Below are 17,845 nucleotides of genomic sequence, written 5' to 3' on the forward strand. Positions count from 1 at the left end.
TCATACAATCCCAAGAACAGTTGCAAATGTTGACTTGGGATACCTGGATTTGATAATTAAATAATGTTTAATAGGCTACAAACCTATTGTGCCAGGCAGTACTGTACTGCAGTGTACATCAGTTAATAGTAGTATCTATTTGGTGTTGTTATGACCAAAAGGCTCATTTCCAAACTGATGATTTATAGAAAGAAATACACAAGAAAACCAATCTGACTTTGAATCAGAGTCTTGAGTTTGTTTGTTTTTTATTCAAAGTTAAATCTACAAAATTGTAAATGAATACAAAGATAAACAATAAACATCAACATGGACTGAGTTCCTCCTCCCGTAAATACAGCTCTGGACGGGTGTCTCCCTCTCTGTATTTCACTGCAGTGGATCAGAATCCGATCATCACAGCAGCTTTTGATGCATTTATGACATCTGTAGGACTTTAGGTGGTATTTAATGATGACGTGACATTTAGACCCTTTGGTCCGTGGAATCTCCTATGCTGTTTCAGACGGGAATTATTGGAAAACTGTTTGCCACATATATCACATTTGTTTCTCTCTGTGTGGCTTTGAAGGTGCTGGATTAAACTCCCCGTGGACTCTAAATGTTCTCCACATAGTCCGCAAATTTTATCCACTGTGTGTGTTTGCACGTGTGTCTTCAGCGTGTACATGTAATGGAAAGTCTTTCCACAGGCTTTACAACAATGAGGACCTGTGGGATTCTGACTGACGGATAGTTTTGTTGATTTCTTCATATTTAAATTCAAGGTGTGTGAAGATCGTTTCACACGCTTTTTACTCTTTGAACTGGTAGCCTGTAAACAAGGTGTATGGTTCTTCTTACACTCCTCAATCTCGTCTTCAGGGGCGTGCTGAGGTTCCAGAGTTTCCAGAGTTGAAGAATTAGAAAGACAGCGTTTCTTGCTGCGTTCCACGCTGATTATTTCACTAAGATCTTGAATATAATTGTCCACACAGGCAACAGTGAACGCAGAGTCTTTGGCGTGATCTTCCTCCATACTTTGTTCTCCCATTTCACTGTTACTTTTTGGTATTTGCTCGCCCTTGGTCTGCAGTTGCTCCGAGCTCTGCAACTCGGGAGGACTCACTGAGGAAAAAGGGGGAAAAAATCTATTCAGTTGTTTGCGTCACACATTTTTACATGCGGTGAAAGTAAACCTCTGCGTACCACACCTTGTCTCCATATTTCTTCTTGCTCTTCTTTAATTTGAAGCAGCAGTGAGGTCTGTGGGTCCTCCTGGTCCAGACTACCAAGCTCCTGACACCAAGGTTCAGGACTCGGGGGAACCTCCTCCTCAAAGGCAGAGACAGAGGGTGCGGATCCATCTCCTTGAGATGGTTATCAGTTATCAGTTATCTGTTTCCACATTTCAACACTTTTCACAGCAGTTTTAAGCAAAAGAAGAGAACACATATTATATAATTATCCTATGTCTGAGAGTTCCTCAGTGTAAGTAAAAACTCAATGAGTCTTTTTGACATTCAAAACAACAATAAAAAAGTTCAGATTAAAGAAAAAGCCCTATTTTGTAGTCAAAAGGGTTGCATTATTCTGACACTGAATGCACCATTGTTAATGTGAAGCCATGTATTTCAAATTAGAGATATTACTGCATTATTGTGCAGAGAAGAGATGTGCAAAGTTATGCGGGTGCTGCATTTGTTTTTGTTTTTTTGTACTTGATGCAATGAATACTAACAATTCATTACAACAGTGTTCATCATTCTGACATTCAAAAGGCAAATAATTCAACTGGGGGGCATCAGACATACTGTCAACTAACCTGCGTCATGGCTTTGCTGCAGTATTGTATAACCTGTAAAGTAAAGACATAGTAGTTAATAATCACTTTTAGTTTGTGAAAAAACAACAACATAATGTTAACATTATTATTAGCGATAATTAGCACTATTACACAGCAGTCATCTATAGCAAGACTGAAACAACAAAATAAAGGAATGGTAAAATAACGGCAGAGTCATGAGAAACGCCAACTCATTGTACATACGGTGTTGTTTAGATATGTGCCGCTCAAAGTTGCATTTCCGATAAATGATCTTAATGCAATATGGACAGTGCCAGTGACTCCTGCCCTGGATCCTGTCTTTGCACGTACACGGTACAACAAATTTCACTGAAAAAGAAAAGATAACCTTTAAGAACGTTGTTTTAGCACACTTCCATGCAGTGAAAATCAACTAGCAGAATTGAAAATTGCTTGACTAAAGTAATCCATTATATTGAACAAAGTATCATCATATTTTCTTATTGATGTTAATAAAACCTACCAGTGCCATTCTCAGTAAAATGAACAGCAAACAGATAATGCTTTTTGATTAAGTGCGTCTCAGTGGCTTCAGTACTCTTGAGGCAGTAGGGACAGTCGCCATTGGTTGCGGACTTCAGGAGGTCGGTGCGTGAGGTGAAGACACACTGTAACTCTGGAATATATAAAGAGATCTACTTTAGTTACTTTACAAAATAATACAGTATTGACTGAAATGCTGAAATTTTCCTCATAATGAATGTTGTAATGAAATGTTTTTACAATAATGTACTAAAATACTAGAAGGTGTTTTTAACTGGTTATCAAACAGTCTCTATTTAATACTGTATGATCTGCATAAATAAACATCAGCAAGAAATCATATTAGGAGGATATTTCTATAGTAGTTATAGTTATTCTTAACGCCTGCCACATGGTCAGATTTGGTCGGAAACACTACCACTGTCGCACACCAGGGCCGCTACAATCAACACAAAATAAAAGTTCCCTGTAGCTGCTCTAACCCATCACACTATAGCGATGAAAGGTGGTTACTGGAATCCATGTTGGAAGTTCACAATCATCTCTGGCAAGACTTCTATGATTTTATTGTTACAAATTAATAATCACAGAGGAGCTCAATTAATTGATTTGACTTAAGAGCAGAATGTACTGTTAACACTTCCTACCACTGGATTGGCGGGGGGTTTCTGTGGCCTTGCAGGTAGGACTTGAATCTGCTGCCGGTGGGCTGATGGCAGTAGTGGTACTTTTGGTGGCACGACCTGCTGCAAAGAAGAACGCAAAAAGTTGGAACTAAGGACTAAGGAGAGCATGAATGTATCGTGAGAAATAAAAAATAAATACAATTTTATTAGTTCTTCCAAGCAAGCCAAAATTTGGGAATACAAATGCAGTGTCTGACATTGGAGAGCTAATAAACATGTCATGGCATGTCAATTTGTTATTGGCTCTTGCTGGCAGCTGTCACCTTTGTGACACATTGTTTTTGCATTTTTGATGGCATGCCAGTATGTTACACTGGCAGCTGCCAGAGTTTGAACATTTGGTTGCAAGCATCTGGAGTCCTTCCTGACACGGACAAAAACATGCCTTCAAACATTCATATTAATGACTGAATCAGTGGTATAACACATTTTGTCCTAGATATTATACATGTAAATAGCCTTTTTTCACAGTGGACATTTTGACCTGTCATAATAGGAAAAGGCGCAGTGAGACAGCATGCACAATACCCGGACCCTGAAACTGAAGCAGCTTATTGGAATTCAGCCATCATTCTTTATTTACACCCTAACTCAGTGACATACCGTACGCCAATTGTGTCATCATTAAATCTAGCAGGAGTGACATTTTCCTGTCTTTAGAGTTTGGTAGGCAGCATCATATTCATACCACATTTTTCAACTATTGTGTGTTCACTGACACATACCCGTATAATAGGTGCACAGATTGACTACGCTCATGTCAGGAAGCGGTGGGAAAAATGACAGTGATTCGTTGAGTCATTGGCCTGCAGCTAGGCCTTCGCCACACCACAGGTAATGAGCTCGCAACCTCTGTTTGACTACGCAGTTCAAATGGTTGCCAAGGCGAAATGAGAAGAGAGATTATTCACCAATGTACAGTTAAACCTAAGTGTTCTCAGTAACTTGCTTCAGTTTTTAATGATGTGATTGTTTGTGTAGTATAATGGCTTTTTTTCCCCATTTGTGCATAATCCTGTCAAATGTAAAACTGTAAATAAAGGAAAATGCAGAGTTGTGTTTAAAGTGGCTTTGGTATGCCACTGTTGTAGCAGTCCTTTGTACACTAATACCGCTGCTGACTGTTAATATGCAGTTATTGTTCCACTGACATATGACACGCATTACCAGCTGCACTGTTGAAGCGAAACCAGCGGGGCGAGCTGTATTGTTGTCTACAGCCAGCCTACTCTGTCGGACTTACATTATGAATAACAAGAACCCTAACGCTGCCTGTGTGTATTTGTGTGTGTACTGGATTCTTTTTACGATGTTAGTAGCTGTTCCAGTAAATTAATTTGATCCAGCAACATGGACAACTAGCGAGGTAAGAAGTCTAAGATGTAAACACACTGTTGCATATCAACTATAACAGATCCCATCTCTCTTTGGTTTGTATAGCTCATGTATTATCTACTATTTTGTGAGTTAACACATATCTACTAGTTAATATAAACTAAAGATCCACTACCTCAGTAATAGGAGTGTCAGAAAATATAAATCAAAAATTGTGATACTGTATCAATTCTCAAAAACCACTGTATCAATGTAAATATACTGTCAATGGTTTAAACCCCCAACCACAGACAGTGTGTGTTCTTTATACTTTAGACACTTACTGAAATTAGAAGTTAGATTATTTAAAAATGCAATATATCGCCTAGCTTACAGTATCGCGATATATTGAAATGTAACCCCTGTATCGTGATACGTAAGTTATATCATATCGCCAGATTCTAACCACAGCCCTACTCAGTTCTAACATTATAAATGCTTCAACTACACTTAAATGATTCCGCTTTCAGCACTTTAATATAACGTTACTTTGCGTTAGGAACAAGTTAATATAATGTCCTGAAGCAACCACCTAACCAGTTAGACATGACGAAAAGAGGGGCGGTTATTGTGTTATATATCATTACTAGCGGGGTGAAAGAGGACGACTGCCCCCGCCCGCAGAGCGCTGCTGTCGGGATGGACCAACCTTCTGTCCCCGGTAACTTGGTTTTGAGGATAATGTCCAGCACTGAGCGATGGCGGTTGTTTTCTTCCTTCAACCGGGAAGCCTGCTTCTCGTAGTCCGTCATTGTTTTTTCTATAGCGCCTAATATTTCAGAGGCAGCAGCGTGCAGCCGCTCGGAGACAAACATTTTTAGTTCTTCGATTTGACCCATGTTTCCACCATTTACACTCCACCCGGAACTGTATGCGTGGGGACGATGAGAAACCGTGGAAGTGAGCCAGTCGGAATGAAAAGGGCATTTCCGCGTGTTCCTTTCAAAGTAAAAGCCCTTGGATGAACAACAATGATATCAAATTCTGGGAAACACAGGTGAGCATCTGGTGACAAATTCAGTTCAGGCTGCATGAAGAAACGGGATAGATGAAAAACGATTCACTCACTTTTTTATAGTTTTTTTATTTAAGAAATTCCATATTTATAAGTATTTTATGTCATCAGAAAAGATCATGAAATTATTTGAGGTTGGCATATCTCTATGATTTGTCAATTTCTTAAAAAACAACACAAAACAAACACTCATGAAAAGCTTAGAACCAATACAGAATACAGTACTATTCATCTGAAATGGATTCAACTATGGATACTGTTGTGGTTATAAGCTTGTCATTATTTACTATGATCCAAAATCTGGCCAGTGTGTATTAGTTTTCTTTATGTAGGCAATGATGCATTGGTAGATTTGAACTGAAGTGTGTACCAAAATAATTAAAAAAGGTGCCACAGTGCACAAACTTTAACATGTCCTCAGACTGTTTTTGCACGTTCCTGTTTTCCGGAGGGTATCTGAGAGAACAGACCTCTGCATGACAAGGACGTCGGGTCGCAGGTATATCCATACTGACAGCAGTGCTTACCATCTAAACAGCACTGGCCCTGAATCAGAACAAGTCTCGGTGTTAGAAAAAATACAGTACTGACTGGTAAATTACTGCAAGCACTTCATTCATAGGTTCACAGTCAGAACAAGGACGTTCAAACCGATGTCGGCTGCAAAATCCTTACCAGCGGGTAGGGACAGCAGGTCCATTGGCCTGTGGGTCCTTGGCAGCAGGTTGTCCCTTGTGAGCAGTAAAATTTGGAATCGCAGCGAATGACTCCAGGCTCACGGATGCCCCTGCTGGCTTCTGTTAGAGCCATCATTGGTGTCTGCAAAAGGTAAACGCAAAGTGACCATTATACCCTGACTGCTAACCAAGTAGTTAATCATTCATATATATTTAGTAAATAAAACTCTCTATGTACAGCCAACAATACTCAAGTACCGGTAAGTATGCAGTTAAAAATCTAAATTATCCACCACACACTGGAATGACATCACTGGGATTTATAAGCAGCGATTGGATGCATTTATAACCCCATCACCTATACTAAGAAACTGATTGAGATAATGGGTTGTCAGGGCCTTGGAAACTTCATGCGAATGGATGGTCATTCGGGTAACTAAGGCACACCCTACCTCCTGTACGCTTTTTTTGTCTTCTGGAGCTGAAATGAGAGAGGCAGGGACTGAAGACGGAGCTTTTTTGGGGGTGAAGGGATATCTCAGGTCTTCCCTCACACAGCGCGTGTACGTGTAGTCACAGTCGTAGCCATATGGACAACAGTGGTAGCCATCCAGACAACACCTGCCCTGCAAGGCACACATTTCATATGTAACAGTCAGTACAGAGTAATACCAGTCGAATTGTAAGCTTTAGGTTAATGTCAGTAGCAGATAAAAGGAATTTCATCCCAGTCATGTGCAAAAGTCAACTCACAGGAGAGTACGGGCAACAGAACCAGACACCTGTTGGGTGTCTGCAGCAGGTTGTGGCATCGGGACAGAGGTAATAGTTGTCACAATGGACAACTGAACTCTTTTGGTCTAGGACATGGTTGCTCTCAACCTCCTGAGGGGGAGATACAGGAGTCCTCGGCTCCTCTGCTGCCTCCTTCTTCACCATGGGTGTGTTCATCCACGGCTGGTTTTCTTTCTCACACAGCTGGGTGGCCTGGTTACAGCTAAATCCTGAAGGGCAGCAGTGGGCCAGGTCAGGGCAACACATAGCCTAAAGACACATAAAGACAGACACGTACAGAGATTAAGGAAGAAATATTCATTCCAATCTTCCAGACCCAAATGTTAATCTTAATAACTACAGGTTATGTGACTTGACACTTGACTTACCTTTGGATATGGACAGCAGCTATATCCATGCCTAGTCGCACAGCAGGTTTCGAAATCAGTGCAGACACTACCGTCAGGACATGTGATGGAGCAGGATGCAAACTCCACCACAAACACTCCCACTAACATCAACAGAGTTATCCTCAACATCTGCAGAAGAGACTATTAATGTTAAGCATATTTGTATCAGCTTAATGTGATACACAATTCACAAAAGTTCAGATTTTGAGCATTGAATGTGAAACTTCACATCAGTTTGTCCATTTGGTTGCTCTAAGTTTCAGTTTCACTTTAACTTGTACTTAAGATCTTCCTTACACTTTAAACAACCTCACACAACAGTAATAATGACGTTTATAAAACACTATACTCACAGTTACACCAATAAAGGATTGCAGATGCAGATTTTGTTTAATTTACCTTCTCGGCAGCTTCCTGTCGTACGTCTCACACTTCCTCAGAAACAAACCAGAGATTCAGTGCTCTTTATATGGCAGGTTGGACCCTCCCACTGAGCAAAATATGGAGACTAGACTTTATATCCCAGCCCTGTGTCCTGTGACTGTCCGATGTCTTTCAGGAACTAGTTAGTGCTTGTTGACAATGCTTTGAGTTAGAGAGGAGGGGTTGAGTAATCACTCACCTTAAAGGTTAAACATGAAAGACTTTACAAGCTCACACTAACCTTTGATACCATTAGACTGTTTCAATCACAAGATCTGCCTGTAAAACCTCCTTTAAAATTAAGAAGTTAAGAAGAAACTTTATTCAAATGTGACGTTTTAAACCCCACAGTAGGTGATGAGCAAGAAAAGCAGTGTTTTATAAATTTAATAGATACAAAGGTGGAGTTTACTCAAATACTGTACATAATTACATTTAAGAGGCAAATACTGTACTTTTTACTCCACATTTCTAGTTACTTTGCAGATTTTACATTCAAAACTGTTAAACTGGCTCAATTTCACCCAGCTACAACAGTAAAATGCTGCACACATAAGAAATATTAACACTATATAATGATAATCATCACCCTGAGTGCCTTTACTTTTTAATATATTAAGTACATTTTGAAGATGACGCAAGAATTTTACTTAGTAAGTATTTTTATATTAATCCTTTACTTTTAAAACCCGAGCTGTAATGGTGAGAAAGAAAACACAATGGCATATGTGGAATCATGTGGGTTGGTTATCTTGTGTTTTTTACAATACTGCTGACCTCAAATTTAAGTTTTAGGGAAGTGAGAGTGCAGAGCAACATCTATAACGGTTTCATATAAAGACAAGGCAGTGTAACAATGAGCAAATCCAGTGGGCGAGTGTAATCGGACCGTATGAATGCATGGTTTGAAACAAAAGTCTCGCAATAGAGGTTGTAACAAAGCAAAAAAAAGGCTAAAACAATACTTTATTAATGAATTCCCATTGTTTGTACATTTACACTGCAGTGTAACAATTTAGAACAAATATCCCTTGTATAAATGTTGACTGTGTAGCTCACATTTCTTATCATAAGTCCAACTTCAATATGAGGCTGGCGAGACATCGGGTCTACATGCATGACGCAGGCACTAGCATAACAGCCTCATCTAGCAACTAGAAACGTTAGGATAACGGGTTTGAAGCGGAGGAAGTTAAATCCGAGAGGGCCTGCACGCTGGAGGTGAAAGTGCCGGCCACACTTAAATCTTCAAGATGAAGGCAGGAAAAAAATATGTGGAATTCACGTCAGTCCTGTTGTTGAGTGTAACTCGAGGAACAATTATCTACAAAAAGCATGGTGATAAGAATCAACGGAAGATATGTACCAGTAGTTGCCACTGAGAGGGATGGGTGCCTCCCCTCCATTTCACTTCACTCACAGAACCCCAGCATTGCAAGTCTGTAGGTCTGATGGTCAAGCGTGATGACCAGCGCTGGATGGGAGAAGTTTTTAGAATTCAAAAGGCAAAAATAACACTACTAGTGAACTGTCAGGAGGACGAGAGAACCGTAAAGCTACGGTTGTTAGTCGAGCTCTGTGTCTGACTGAGATGCTGCCTTCTTTTTCTTTTTTCTCCCGTGTTTCTTGTGCTTCTTTTTCCTCTTCTTCTTGGATTTGTCCTGTGGACATAAAACATTTCACATTTTATCCTAGTGTTTTCTCTTAAATCAATCACTTATTTTACAGTTGGATTAAACATTTCTCACTGTGATTTTCTCCTTTTCTTCGCTACTTCTCTTTTTCTTCTTGGCTTCTGCCTATGGGAGGTTAAAGATTAAATGAAAAAGGAAAAGAGGGAAGTATTGAGCTATATCCAACAATAAAAAGCCCATTTTATGCAACGTTGTTGTTACACAATTAGGGACTTTCTACAGTTTTACAGGTTTACAACAGAGTTCTACACCATACCGAGTTCATAACGTTATCTGTTTCTGAGTCAAACTGTGGAAACCCTTTCACTTTAGGGGTGTTTTGCTTTTACAGCGCAGTAAAATAAGTCAGCGTTAAACCATTGAAGTGAGGGCTAAATTTTTTAGATGTAGGTGGTTCACGTAGTACAATACATTTTTTCCTGATTGCTAATTCTACCACCTTGGCCAGTCACTCGCTATTTCCCACTCCCTCAGGTGCAGTGTGCAGTCTGCCTCACGTGATGTTTGGAGGGACAGGAGTTGAACTAGTAGTAGCTGTCAATCTGAATGAGCCAACCAGGGGTCACAACCCCCTTTCTGATTTAGGTTGAATGCTGATCAAACCCTGCCAGCCTCTGGCAAATAGGAATATTGAATTACATTAACTTTATAAAATTAAACTGTCACTTAAATATCAATTATCAGACTTTCCGTGAAGAGTGACAGAGAAAGCTTGCAGTACATGAATGAACGCGGAGAAGTCAAACTAATTATATGACCGGATCCATCTTCTATCTCTGTTCACTGTGCTGAACCTGTTGTTTTTCCCAGGCAGAAAGGGGAAATTTACTTTTACTATTTTATTGTCGCTGATTCATTAATTTTGGTTATGAATCCTCACACACAGAGCCAATCTAAGAAATAGTGCCAACTACGTCCTAATGATATGTTGACTCATTCCCCTGCAAGAAAGCACACCAGAGATTAAACCGATGGACAGCCTACATGCAAGCGCTTTCTAGTCCTGTGTGAAAGGTTAGGGATGTCACGAGAACCAATACTCAGTACCAAGTTGATGCCAACATTTTGAAAACTTGATAGCACTCGTCTTTCTACAGTACTGCAGGTACTGAGGATGCAATTCTTCCGGACCCGTCGGTGCAGCATATGCGCCTATACATATTCAAGTCTGCCTTTAAAAGCCATAGGAAGAAGAAGAACGTGTAGAAGACGGCAACAAGTGCTGCTGAACAAGTGATTTACTCACAAAACTTTCATGCAGTGCTCCGACGTCAACTCTCTGCTCTGTGTCTCTGTGCTGTGTCTCNNGTGTGCAGGAGCTCAGCCCTGCCCACAGTGAAATACCACCAAGGGGAGGGCAGGGCTGAGCTCCTGGTCAGCATGAGAAATGATGTAATTTGCATAGAATGTACAGACAAGGAAAACTAAGGATTGATTCAGGGTCAAACTGAGGTTGGCCAAAGGCTGCACTGAAACAACACACTCCGTAGGGACACCTTTTAAAAAGGGAGAAGAAATTTCCCCTCCAGAAAGGCCAACAAGACTGGCAACCTTCCTTATTGTCAAAATAGCTGCTTGTGGAGCTGTGAAAAAGGTCTATTATTGAATTATTGAGTGTTTTGGGAGTTTGCTTTATTCAGTGCAAGTGGGACTACTAGCAAACCTGCCAGTAAATAACATTTTGTCACAAACAGCTGTGAACAACAGTGAAAAATGTGTTGAATTAAACGTTCTCTTCTTCTTAAATGTTTGGTCCTATTGGCAGTTCATTAACATCTACAATCACACAAGAATAATACTCACTACCTCCTCCCCCTCAGAGTCCACAGAGGACTCTGAAGATGAGTCTTTATAACTTCGCTCGGCCTTCCTCTTCCTTTTACGGCTCTTGTCATCCTGAAAAACCCAAGAGTTACATCACAATTATATTTTACAAACAGGCAGTTAAGACTCAATTTGACTGCGAAGAACAAGGGACAGGAAATGCAATATATGAAAGTCTCAAACGTCTGTGGTAACACACACACACACACACACACACACACACACACACACACAACACACACACACCACACACACACACACACACAAACACTGAATAAGAGTAACTAATACCTTATCTTTCTCCCCTTCTTCCTTGATTCTTTTCTTTTTCTTCTTGGGAAGAAAAACATTTATATTAAATGCTGGCATTTTAAAAACTATTCTAGGGCAGGTGCACATTTTCAACACAACAACCTGATTCTACTGAAGTGGAGAGACACAAAGGAAACCAACTGTGCTATAAAAAGAAGAAAAACCTTGATTTCAGAATCAGATTCTTCCTCTGAACTGTCTGATGCCCTCCTGGCCGATGACTTCTTTCTCTTACGTTTTTTCTTCACACTCTTCTTTTCATCCTGCACAAACAAACAGAAATACAATGAATGTAGTGCTGCACTNNAGTTTTGTTTTGATCAGTTATCAACTGTGTACAGATTCTCTCCAGACTATCAAAACAGCCCCACTGCTCTTTATTAAAAACAGCAGGGTTGGGAGGATACAGTTACAGCAAAACTAATGTATTCAGTAATCTAATCCAAGTGTTACAACATTAAAGTAACGCAACTTGATTACTTTCTGTTACTCTTGGATTACACCACAAAAGCAAATAAAGACAAGAGAAAAGAAATATCAATAAGTAGTATTGATGCAAGTGTATTCTATAAGACAACAAACCAATGTAATCTTTGAAAAGAAAATGGAAACCAAGATTTTTAGCATAAAAAAAATGTGTTGTCTGCTCAGTGAAAGAAAAACTGATGTAGTTTGAAATTATTATCCTGCTAATAATCCCCCACTTTTACTAAATTTGATTACAAGAAGGAGGAACCTATTCCTAGAATGAATTTATAACAGAGCATCATGAGCAACCTGCAGCCCACGTTTATAATTAATTAGTTTTGTGCGTCATCAAGCAGAGCAGCTTTGGCTCGTTGTCTCTATTTCAGGAGCACCGTGCTCGTAAACTGCAGCTGTTTGGATTAAAAGGTCATAACATGTTTTTAGGATTCAGTGGATGGCAAGATCTACTATCACACGCTGGAGTCTGTAATGACTTACTTCGTCTTCAGATTCTGAGGAGGAGCTGCTGGAGGAATCAGAACTCGATGAGGAGGAGGAAGATGAAGAATGCTTGACCAAAACACAATGAAAGCAGGGTTCATTAGACTTGAGGTTATTCGCTTGTTTGGAAACTACTACACAACATTAAATAAGAGACAGTCTCAGAGGACAGGCAGGGTGTGTGTGTGTGTGTGTGTGTGGAGCAGTACTGTGGCACAGCTGGCCATCAGAATACTGGAGGTCTCTCCTCACCCTGTTGGATTTCTTCTTCTCTTTCTTCTTTTTCTAAAACACAAACAAAAAGCCAGAGTGAGTAAAGGTGCATTTTAAGAGTGAGAGCATGGAAATGTCTAATACAGGAAAACACCCTACCTCTTTTTTCTCTTTCTTCTCCTCTTTTTCCTTGTCTGTTGTCTTTTTGTCTTTCTCTTTGTCGCTTCCAGCCAACAGCTTTTCTCGGTTTTTCGCCAGTTCTTTCCTCCATTTCTGAAAACATCAAAAAAAAAGTATCAAATCATCCTAGCTGGAATTGAAATGAATGTGAAGAAACAGTTGGTGAGCGTTCAAGGTCAAAATGTCAGTCTGCACAACACAAACATACAACGTTCATTTTGTCCTCAAAGTCGGCGAGGGCTCGAGAGCCCTTCTTCTTCTTCTCCAGCTGCTCCTTTAACTCTTCCCTGTTGAAGAGACAACAACTCAGTTTGAATACACAATAGACCTTTAAGAGGATCACACCTACACAAACTGAACTGAACTCTCTAACATTTGTTTAATGAATTAAGATTATTCTGTTTTTCAAACAGTTATAATTAACTATAATTCCTACATATAACTAACAGACACCGATGTCCCCTTTACTCCTTTAATATTGGATTGAAAACACATTGGAATATTGCAAAAGGGAAATTGGATACTGGCAGTGGAGTAGCAGATAATGAAATGGGCCGGCCTGTGGCAAAGTGGTTGATTTCATTTCAACTAAATTATGTTGAAGAAAAATAACACAGTGGGAAGAAAAGATCAGAAAACTCCAACTGTACGGTCAATGCGACCAATAAATACAAATACACATACACAAGTAAAAGAGATGATGAGGCTGCATGGTCTAACTGATCCAATGGTGCAGTGAATGAAGCAACCCCTAGTTGACACACGGCTATCAAATTCCAGCAGACCTCCCTCTCTACTCTCAATCTTCTTTGCTCTTCAAATGCTTTTTAGAAAAATGCAAGGATGCGCTGAGTATCAGCAACTGAGCTAATGAGGACGAGTGTTATTACATCAAACTAGACAAAAGCAACAATAATAACAACTTTTTGTATAGCGCTTTAAAAAGTCTTTACAAAATGCTTTACACTGCCCTGAAAGCAAGTCCAGTTCATCTAAACAGCATAGAATAAACGATAGAGTACATACTTTTGCACTCAACAAGAATGGCACACTGCTCCTTTACAGCAAAAGGGCTACATCTTGCTGGTACTCGAACGCAACGCAATACTCAGAAATAACAGAAGAATGCAGCTGTGTCTGTTTTCGTCACAAAGAAGCAAGATCTGTACGTCAGGGTGACACGAGGAGGTCTGTCCTTTACTCACCATGTTGGTCGGGGTCTGCTTAAATAATCTTGTATGGATGGCCCCGAGTTCTGTGCCGGTCCCCTGGCTCGTGCAGCAGCAATGGGGTTAATGTAAGCCTGCAAAACCAAACAGAGGAAAGCATCATTATTAGTATTATAATACACATTTCAAATGGAGGTTACTGAAATAGACAGATGCCAGACTATTAGAGACTGAGATTACACAGTTATGCCATAGGACAGGACTAAGAATGAAGAAGGATTTGCTGCAGGGACGTTGGATTAGACAGCAACACTTATTTACAGTGTTTAGTTATGTGTACCCAACGACACACTGCACTACACTGTATGTACATATTAACAGAGCAAATCTACAGAGGACACATGCAACGTCAGCAGGAGAAAATATGTGCACCGGTGATTAAATGGTTAACTTGGCATTAGCAATTCGCTGACAGAAAACAAGAACACTGGGAAAACGTAAGGGCCGCCTCGCTGTTAGCCCAACAGCTCACTGCAACTGTGTCAAGGCCATTAGTGCCACCGAAGAGCAACGACAACAAAAACACTGCGCAACAACACCGCGTCCAAACACTGTGCAAAACGTGATGAGCTGGCTCAAGTTAGCGTTAGCAGCTGTGCGCAGCTCCACCAGCAGGCAGACACCCGCGTTGTAACGTTAGCTACGACATGATGGAGAAGCACCAAGCAATTCAAACCTACTAAACGACCACAGCAAAGAAGGAAACATTATTTAGTATTTTCAGACGCGTTCACGTGTTATTCCAGTGACCACTGTCTCTGGGCCCACTGAGCGTATCAGAAACACAGAGCGGAGGCAGATAGCCTGTGCTAGCTGCTGCGCTAACGCTAAGCTCCCCAAACGTAAATTAAGACACAGTTTGTAACACTCACCACTCTATTGTCTCTCTTGCCCATGTCGAGTTAGTAAGGAGGGAAATATCCAACAGAGAGAACAACCATTGCTGTTACCTAGCTAACATTGACCTAGCCACAGCAGACTGTTAATGGAAGCCGACTCTTCTTCTTGATGTTTTTGACAAACAGCGGGAGGACGTTTTACCGCCGCCTGCTGGTGGACTTTGAGACTGTGCTTCTTCCTCGGGTCTTAATGGCGGCTGGCAAACCAGCTTGTAGGTGCATTACCGCCACCTGCTGGACTGGAGGGTGGAGCAGTAGATTAGCAAGAAAATAAACTAATTAATGAAACAAACTAAATTCTCTCTGTTATTCCTTTTTTTATTATTATTATTTTAAATAATTAATTAAACAATTATGTACTTTCCATGAGTAGATTCTCCAATGTAATATTGTATTGTGTATATTAATTGACATGTTCTGGTTTATTACAATGAGTGCATAGTCCTGCCTGTTTTGTATAATGTAAAGATGTCTTCCAGTGTCACATAAGTCCCAGTATTCATGCCAAGTTTTGCGTATATGATCCTTTATGATCCTTTTAACTTTTACTTTATTTAATTGTACTTGTATGTCAACTTGCTGTTGTTTTATGTGGGCCACCGTAGAATACATCTACCTTCTCATTTCCTTTCACTCCTACATGAGCAGGAACCCAAAGGAAGGAAACATCCAATCCCCAATAATGTAGCACATGTTGTATGTGATGAACCTCATAAACTATATCCTGCCCGCATGATGACTTCCCTGATTTGATGCTCGGAAATGCTGATAAGCTATGAGAAGCAATAATTCTATTAAATTGTTTTCTTCCGCCCACTCTATTATGAACAGTATTCCTATTAATTTGGCTGTGTATAATGACAGATGTTCTGATACTCTCTTTGTCACTGCTATGTCACAATACAGGATGAAGAACGGAAAACCTGTATGGCCTGTTTTTGGGTCTTGATGATGTGTTGATAATGTTGTCAATATAATTTTGTACCACTGTCCCCATTGGTATACCAGTTTAGGTTTCTCTTTTAGTTTTTGCTGCAGACTTGTATCTATCGATGGCATGATGAATCTCCAAGGAGCTATTGTTGATGATAGAACAATGGGGCTTAGTTTTAGATTACCTAGGCCTACATTTGGTGCCTTAGCGTTCCTGATCCACCCAAAACTGTAAAACCTGGACTCATTATGCTCCCAACACTCCTGTAAAACGGCCTTTGTAGAGTGTGATCCACCGTGTCCTTGGAGATTAGCCCAGTAGGCCATGTTTTAAATGCTCCATTACAAATTCAGAGAAACTGGTTTATTTATAATGAAACAGACTAATAACACAAATTTAGTAATACAAAAAATATTGATTTATTTAAACAAAAAAAGAATTGTTCTCTTGCTGGTATAAAATAGAAGCATATCGTTGAGACAAGACTGTGTGGCAGAATGCAAGTATTATAACAAATTACAACCGCAATTGTATTGCATCTAAGTTCCCTCATTCCAAAAATTAATACCTACACATTCACTGGAATGATTCATTAATTTGTCAATCACACTCATAAATGAGTCAAAACCGAAATTCACAAAAAAGCTGCTTTTTATTCAACTGGTGCAACACAATAATAAGACACCAATGCCAGCATTCATACGTAAGTATAATGCCATGATTGTGTTGCTAAAAACAAATGACACAGGAACATGTGTGTAATTTGAGTTATATGATGGATCAAGCTACGTTGGTTCTTTTTTTTTTTTTAAAACAGTGAAACTTCTAAAAGCTCAACAGTGGACTTCAGTTCTATGTTATGAGATTGAAATGTATTACAAACTGGTGAACTCATGAAAAAGCGTACAGTGATTGTATCAAGTGTAATGTGACTAAAGCAGTCGTCATTTTAAATCGTAAACCTCTATGCCTAAAGTATTTGGAGCTTTCATTGCATTGTATGCACCACTGACACCAGATATGAGTCATTATCCATTTGAAATTTCACACAGTGCTTAATCGAGCAGACAATCGCCATCTAGCTATTAAAGGTTGCTGGCAAAAAACAGTTCATAGAGGCAGTTTATCTTTAGACAGTAATGACTACAGTAACATACATTTGATAAATAGGAATGACAGTAGACTATGATCAATGACATGACCGTGGAACAGCTTGAAAGAAAACCTGAAGGAGTTGTGATGTGGTCAGTTAGTAACCCAGGGATGTGCAAACTGTGCCCGAATGGTTCGGACATCCATAACAAGAACCTGAGAAAGTCGGAGAGTGTGTTTGTTTGTGTTTGTGTGTGCTAGCAGCACTACCTGTTAAGAAAACGTAAACCAGTGTTAAAATGTGTTACTGTTCTGCAAGAACTACTACATACAAAAATACAACTCTGTATAACTTGCTTTTTCCTTGCTGGTAAAAACTGAACTTGAATACAAAGGGACATGACGGTAAAGTAAAGCAAAAACTGTACACAAAATATTTGTGCATTATTTCGTTATCAAAACCACTGACAAAAATTCGTAGTCACTCTCAATTCAAAGCAAATGAAATTCAACAAGCACCCACAGAGCCCACCGAACATTTTCAATAGACAAAGTACTCTTGCCATACAACATTCCACTGACCCTCGCTAACTCTACATCTATCCATTTTTACGACGTATCTATGGGCTGACGATGCACATATCAAAGGTTTTCTATCATTACAGCTTGTACTTAGCACTCTATACTGTACAGTACCAATGCCTATCCTTTATACATTCCTTACATTGTCAAACTATTCTTACACAAATTCTAAAATGATCTAAAGAGTTGGTGTAATTGGTGTAAGAATATTATATGTCCCAGCATCTTT

The 17,845-nt window shown here is 39.7% G+C and overlaps 3 protein-coding genes across 7 annotated transcripts; all 3 read right to left on the reverse strand.

Moving 5' to 3' along the window:
• Positions 1–213: 213 nt before the first annotated feature.
• LOC118342538 (zinc finger protein 286A-like) lies at positions 214–5,279 on the reverse strand. Of its 2 annotated transcripts, none has more exons than XM_035681117.1 (7): positions 5,039–5,279; positions 2,977–3,075; positions 2,310–2,462; positions 2,030–2,155; positions 1,805–1,837; positions 1,194–1,349; positions 214–1,107 (listed from the first exon to the last, which is right to left on the reverse strand). In XM_035681117.1, the coding sequence occupies exons 1-7, from the start codon at positions 5,226–5,228 to the stop codon at positions 437–439; spliced, it is 1,428 nt and encodes a 475-aa protein (XP_035537010.1). In that variant the 5' UTR covers positions 5,229–5,279; the 3' UTR covers positions 214–436. The 2 variants fall into 2 exon arrangements, with proteins under 2 accessions (XP_035537010.1, XP_035537009.1); XM_035681116.1 differs by having other exon boundaries at positions 2,977–3,072; positions 5,039–5,276.
• A 178-nt stretch (positions 5,280–5,457) lies between these two features.
• LOC118342540 (progranulin-like) lies at positions 5,458–7,806 on the reverse strand. Of its 2 annotated transcripts, none has more exons than XM_035681118.1 (6): positions 7,665–7,806; positions 7,245–7,394; positions 6,835–7,125; positions 6,534–6,707; positions 6,080–6,223; positions 5,458–5,950 (listed from the first exon to the last, which is right to left on the reverse strand). In XM_035681118.1, exons 2-6 carry the CDS (start codon positions 7,392–7,394, stop codon positions 5,822–5,824), a joined length of 888 nt encoding a protein of 295 aa, XP_035537011.1. In that variant the 5' UTR covers positions 7,665–7,806; the 3' UTR covers positions 5,458–5,821. The 2 variants fall into 2 exon arrangements, with proteins under 2 accessions (XP_035537011.1, XP_035537012.1); XM_035681119.1 differs by having other exon boundaries at positions 7,619–7,703.
• An 829-nt stretch (positions 7,807–8,635) lies between these two features.
• Positions 8,636–15,140, reverse strand: fam133b (family with sequence similarity 133 member B). Of its 3 annotated transcripts, none has more exons than XM_035681122.1 (11): positions 14,982–15,140; positions 14,086–14,183; positions 13,089–13,167; positions 12,860–12,973; positions 12,740–12,772; positions 12,485–12,556; positions 11,683–11,781; positions 11,498–11,536; positions 11,186–11,278; positions 9,437–9,487; positions 8,636–9,349 (listed from the first exon to the last, which is right to left on the reverse strand). In XM_035681122.1, exons 1-11 carry the CDS (start codon positions 15,003–15,005, stop codon positions 9,254–9,256), a joined length of 798 nt encoding a protein of 265 aa, XP_035537015.1. In that variant the 5' UTR covers positions 15,006–15,140; the 3' UTR covers positions 8,636–9,253. The 3 variants fall into 3 exon arrangements, with proteins under 3 accessions (XP_035537015.1, XP_035537016.1, XP_035537013.1); XM_035681123.1 differs by having other exon boundaries at positions 11,189–11,278; positions 11,498–11,539; XM_035681120.1 differs by having other exon boundaries at positions 11,498–11,539.
• Between the last annotated feature and the right edge of the window lie 2,705 nt (positions 15,141–17,845).

The sequence above is a fragment of the Morone saxatilis genome, unplaced genomic scaffold (genome assembly GCF_004916995.1).
Source record: "Morone saxatilis isolate NCDOM2014 unplaced genomic scaffold, NCSU_SB_2.0 Contig9, whole genome shotgun sequence".
In the NCBI taxonomy this organism is placed as follows: domain Eukaryota; kingdom Metazoa; phylum Chordata; class Actinopteri; family Moronidae; genus Morone; species Morone saxatilis.

Bases quoted from the DNA above. Each gene is read 5' to 3' on its own strand.
- fam133b (XM_035681120.1), bottom strand. From the start codon at position 15,005: ATGGGCAAGAGAGACAATAGAGTG. The intron at 13,168-14,085 runs GTGAGTAAAGGA...TCTCTTCAACAG, and splicing joins AGCAGACCCCGACCAACATG to GGAAGAGTTAAAGGAGCAGC. The intron at 11,540-11,682 runs GTTTTTCTTCTT...TTTCTTCCCAAG, and splicing joins AATCTGATTCTGAAATCAAG to AAGAAAAAGAAAAGAATCAA.
- LOC118342538 (XM_035681117.1), bottom strand. From the start codon at position 5,228: ATGGGTCAAATCGAAGAACTAAAAATGTTTGTCTCCGAGCGGCTGCAC. The intron at 3,076-5,038 runs GTTGGTCCATCC...TCTTCTTTGCAG, and splicing joins CAAGTTACCGGGGACAGAAG to CAGGTCGTGCCACCAAAAGT. The intron at 1,838-2,029 runs GTATGTACAATG...TTTACTTTACAG, and splicing joins GCACATATCTAAACAACACC to GTTATACAATACTGCAGCAA.
- LOC118342540 (XM_035681118.1), bottom strand. From the start codon at position 7,394: ATGTTGAGGATAACTCTGTTGATGTTAGTGGGAGTGTTTGTGGTGGAG. The intron at 7,126-7,244 runs GTAAGTCAAGTG...ATGTGTCTTTAG, and splicing joins GCTGCTGTCCATATCCAAAG to GCTATGTGTTGCCCTGACCT. The intron at 6,224-6,533 runs GTAGGGTGTGCC...TACCTTTTGCAG, and splicing joins ACAAAAAAAGCGTACAGGAG to ACACCAATGATGGCTCTAAC.